The 4,981-nt window shown below is 55.3% G+C and overlaps 1 protein-coding gene across 1 annotated transcript; it reads right to left on the reverse strand.

Moving 5' to 3' along the window:
• Positions 1–1,404: 1,404 nt before the first annotated feature.
• On the reverse strand, positions 1,405–2,017 carry LOC116970106 (zinc finger protein 771-like; the record flags this gene model as incomplete). Its single annotated transcript, XM_033016835.1, has 1 exon — positions 1,405–2,017. A coding segment is annotated over exon 1 (525 nt), but the record flags the coding sequence as incomplete, so codon positions are not given.
• Between the last annotated feature and the right edge of the window lie 2,964 nt (positions 2,018–4,981).

A 4,981-nucleotide genomic window follows, 5' to 3' on the forward strand; every position in this document is an offset into this window, starting at 1 on the left:
GGGGTATGGAGAGAAGGCGGGTACGGGATACTGAGTTGGATGGTCAGCCATGATCATATTGAATGGCGGTGCAGGCTCGAAGGGCCGAATGGCCTACTCCTGTACCTATTTTCTACGTATCTATGTATCCATGTAAGTGATAAGTGGATACAATATGCTGGAGTAACTCAGCGGGACAGGAAGCATCTCTGGAGAGAAGGAATGGGTGATGTTTCAGGTTGAGACCCTTCTTCAGAAGTGATAGGTGGATATAGGTGAGGGAGACACAAGAAACTGCAGATGCTGGAATCTTGCATGGAACACAATTAAGTTAGATGCAAAGAATCTCTTGCCCATAGTAGGAGAATCGAGGACCAGAGGACATGGGTTCAAGGTGAAGGGGAAAAGTTTTAATAGGAATTTGAGGGGTAACTTATCAACACGGAGGGTAGTGGGTGAATGGAACAAGATGCCGGGGGAGGTCGTCGAGGCCGGGACTATCCTAACGTTTAGGAAAGATATTAAGTGTTCAAGAAGGAACTGCAGATGCTGGAAAATCGAAGGTACACAAAAATGCTGGAGAAACTCAGCGGGTGCAGCAGCATCTATGGAGCGAAGGAAATAGGCAACGTTTCGGGCCGAAACCCTTCTAAAGAACGTTTGACAGGCACCTATATGGGACCTTAATAAATGAAGGGGCGTTGGCCGGTGTGGACTCGCAGGTGGTCAAGCCGGTTGAAGCCCTTACCACGGGGCGGGCAGGGGAAGGGACGCTCATCGCTCTGGGTACGCCGGCGCTGCCACATGCTGGTCATGCGGGTGAAACCCTTGCCACACTCAGCGCACTCAAAGAGTCTCTCTCCGGTGTGTATCAGCCGGTGCACCCGCAGCCCCCGTGTGCTCTTGAAACGCTTGCCGCAGTGGGAGCATCGGCTTCCCGGCGTGGGACCGCTGGTGCTGCCGCAACCCTCGCAAGTTGTCAAACGACTCACCACAGTACGGGCAGTCGTAGGGCTGGCCGCTGGTGTGCACGTGCTGGTGGGACAGGGCATGGGAGTCCATGGCAAACACCGGGCTGGGGACGGGACTGTCACCGGCGTGCACCCGCTGGTGGGACAGCAGCCTGGAGGAGCAGGCGAAGCCCTTGCCGCACTGGGCGCAGGTGAAGGGGCGCTCGCCGGTGTGGGTGCGCTGGTGCTGCAGCAGCCCGGAGGAGCGGGAGAATCCGTTGCCGCACTGGGCGCAGGTGAAGGGGCGCTCGCCGGTGTGTGTGCGTTGGTGCTCCCGCAGGCTGGTGAAGCGAGTGAAACCCTTGCCGCACTGGGCGCAGGTGTGGGGGCGCTCGCCGGTGTGGGTGCGCTGGTGCTTCAGCAGGATACTGGAGCGGATGAAGCCCATGCCGCACTGGGCGCAAGTGAAGGGGCGCTCGCCGGTGTGGGTGAGCTGGTGCTCCAGCAGGCTGTCCGTGCGGGTGAAGCCCTTGCCGCAGTCACCGCAGGTGTAGGGCCGCTCCCCGGTGTGGGTGCGCCGGTGCTCCTGCAGGTGCGTGGACCTCTTGTAGCCCTTGCCGCAGTCGGAGCAGGTGAAGGGGCGTTCTCCCGTGTGCACCCTCCCGTGCCTCCGTAGCCCTGACCGCTGGGCAAAGCGTTTGCCGCAGGTGGAGCAGCCATAGGGCCTCTCGCCCGTGTGCACCCGCCGGTGTCTCTTCAGGTCCCCTGCCGACATGAAGCTCTTGTCGCAGCCTGGGCAGTCGAAGGGGCGTTCGCCCGTGTGCACCCACCGGTGTCTCTTCAGGTCCCGTGCCGACATGAAGCTCTTGTCGCAGCCTGGGCAGTCGAAGGGGCGTTCGCCCGTGTGCACCCGCCGGTGGGTCTCCAGCAGGCTCGGGCTCACCCAGGCCTTGCCACACACGTCGCACTCATAACACTTCTCCCTCTTGCGCCCCGACATGTGGTCCTCCACCGACTCAGCCCCTCAAAGCTCAGCCCGCACACCGAGCAGAGGGGAGCGGAGGGGGGGGGGGGGGGCGGGGGCTCACCGGCACCCTGGCTGCCGTCAATGGCCGCTCACATCCCCGTCTCTCTGTCCACAGCAACGGCTCCTAAACCCTGCAGGAGGGGAACACAGAGGGTCAACAAGCTGGCAAACAGGACATTACTAACGCATGAACAAAGTGTCACACAGTTTAAGGATAAGGGGGAAGTCTTTTAGGACCGAGACTGATCCCTGGGATGGCAGGACTTTCACATGAAGAAAGACTGGATAGACTCGGCTTGTATTTGAGGATAGAAGCAGAGAGATTCTACTGCAGTTATACCAGGTCTTGGTGAGACCACACCTGAAATATTGTGTACAGTTTTGGTCTCCTAATCTGAGGAAAGACATTCTTGCCATGGAGGGGTACAGAGAAGGTTCACCAGACTGATTGCTGGGATGGCAGGACTTTCATATGAAGAAAGACTGGATCGACTCGGCTTGTACTCGCTAGCATTTAGAAGATTGAGGGGGGATCTTATAGAAACTTACAAAATTCTTAAAGGGTTGGACAGGTTAGATGCAGGAAGATTGTTCCCGATGTTGGGGAAGTCCAGGACAAGGGGTCACAGTTTGAGGATAGAGGGGAAATCCTTTAGGACCGAGATGAGAAAAACATTTTTTTTCACACAGAGAGTGGTGAATCTGTGGAATTCTCTGCCACAGAAGATAGTTGAGGCCACAGTTCATTGGCTATATTTAAGAGGGAGTTAGATGTGGCCCTTGTGGCTAAAGGGATCACGGGGTATGGAGAGAAGGCAGGTACAGGATACTGAGTTGGATGATCAGCCATGATCATATTGAATGGTGGTGCAGGCTTGACGAGCCGAATGGCCTACTCCTGCACCTATTTTCTATGTTTCTAATTTGGAGAATTCAATGTTCATGTCATTGGGCTGTAGGCTATGAGGTACTGTTCCTCCAGTTTGCATGTCACCTCACTCTGCCAATGGAGGAGGCCCAGGACAGAAAGATCAGTGTAGGAGTGGGAAGGGGAGTTAAAATGGTTGGCAACCGGGAGATCCAGCAGGCCTTGGCGGACAGAGCGCAAGTGTAGGATGGAATGCACGCCTAGATACATGGAATTTGTATACAGATGCTGGTTTACAAAAAAAGAGCCAATCTACTGGAATAAGTTGCACCTATGGAGAGCATGGAGAGGCAACATTCTAGGTCAGGACCCTTCTTCAGACTGCTTGGTGTGGAGGGGTGGAGAAAGTGGGAAAGGAGAGGTGGGGAGTGGTCGCCTTAGATTCCCTTCCCTCTACAGATGCCGCCTGACCCACTGATTCCCTCCACTGCTTTAGAGGGAATGGACAGACGACGTTTCGAGTCAGGACCCTTAATCAGACTGATTGGAGAGGGTGGGGGAAGGAAGCTGGAAAAGAGAGATGGGAGCTGGACAAAGCCTGGCAAGTGAATGGTATGTGAGCATTCATAGCAAAAGATTTTAGTATAGGAGCAGGGAGGTTCTACTGCAGCACAGGGTCTTGGTGAGACCACACCTGGAGTATTGCGTACAGTTTTGTTCTCAAAACTGAGGAAATACATTCTTGCCATAGAGGGCGTGTAGAGAAGGTTCACCAGACTGATTCCTGGGATGTCGGGACTTTCATATGAAGAAAGACTGGATAGACTCGGCTTGTACTCGGGGGATCAGGGGGTATGGAGAGACTAGTACAGTATACTGAGTTGGATGATCAGCCATGATCATATTGAATGGCGGTGCAGGCTCGAGGGGCCGAATGGCCTACTCCTGCACCTATTTTCTATGTTTCTATAAGCAACAATCAATAAATCAATCAAGTTTGACCGAAATGAATTTGCCAGTTGCCGCAGAGGGCGTCCAGATGTACAGACAAGGTAAGTCCATGTAAGTCCTGAATTGGTGCCTCCCCACCAGAGACCGTGGCTTCAAGATCGTGTAGGCCGCAGGCCGGCCATCGAAGATTTAAATTCCCCGCCGCGCCGCCGCCAGAAGCACCGCAGACCGCAGAACTGACCCCGCTCCGGATGGTGTCCCCGCCACGTCAGCGATAGAAGGTGGCCGCGGGCCGGCGGTCAGAGCTCTTCTCCTGCCGGGTCCCCAACAAGGGATCCCATGCTGCGGACGCAGCGCCAGATGGAACTCCGCAGACCAGCGGCTTCAGGCTGCCGCGGGCCAGCGAATGGAGCGCTCCCCTCCGGCGATCCCTAGAGAGGGCTCGCCCACTCCGCGACGAGAGTCCGCGTCAGCGCCCGCAGCCATACCGCGGGCGCGTCTCCAGGAAATGCCGCACCGATCCTCGATGTTAGGCCACAGGCGAGGCGACATGGAAAAAGTCGCCTCCCCATGGAGGATGCGACCAAAGCGGTTTCCCCCTTACCCCCCCCCCCCCACACAAGACACACCGAGAAACATACATTGGGACATACTAAAAAAAAGTGGGAAAAACAAACACGCTGCTGGCAGGCCTGCTTGCAGCGCCCCCATCCACCAATCCCCAAGACACACAAAACACAATTTAACATAAACATCCACCACAGTGACCCCTCCACGTTCCTCACTGTGATCCCAACAATGTATTTTATTGTACAAGACATCTTATTTTCTGGTACATGAGCAAGTTATTAGCAAGTCTTTTTTTTTAATAGATCTAGACGACCACAAATAGTAAAGGTAGACAAAAATAAGGGAGAATTTCTCCAGCATTTTAAACAATCATAAAGGTGTCCGTTTTGTAGGAGTGGTCTATGTTGCCCCTCTGGTATCTTTGCACACCACCCCCTCCCCCATTCCACCCCTCACCCACTCGCCCATTCCACCCCTCACCCACTCCCCCATTCCACCCCTCACCCACCCCCCCATTCCACACCTCACCCACTCCCCCCATTATCCACTACCCATTCCACCACTCACCCACTCCCCCATTCCACCACTCACCCACTCCCCCATTCCACCCCTCAACCCTTCCCCATTCCACCCCTC

The sequence above is a fragment of the Amblyraja radiata genome, unplaced genomic scaffold (genome assembly GCF_010909765.2).
Source record: "Amblyraja radiata isolate CabotCenter1 unplaced genomic scaffold, sAmbRad1.1.pri scaffold_531_ctg1, whole genome shotgun sequence".
Classification (NCBI taxonomy): Eukaryota; Metazoa; Chordata; class Chondrichthyes; order Rajiformes; family Rajidae; genus Amblyraja; species Amblyraja radiata.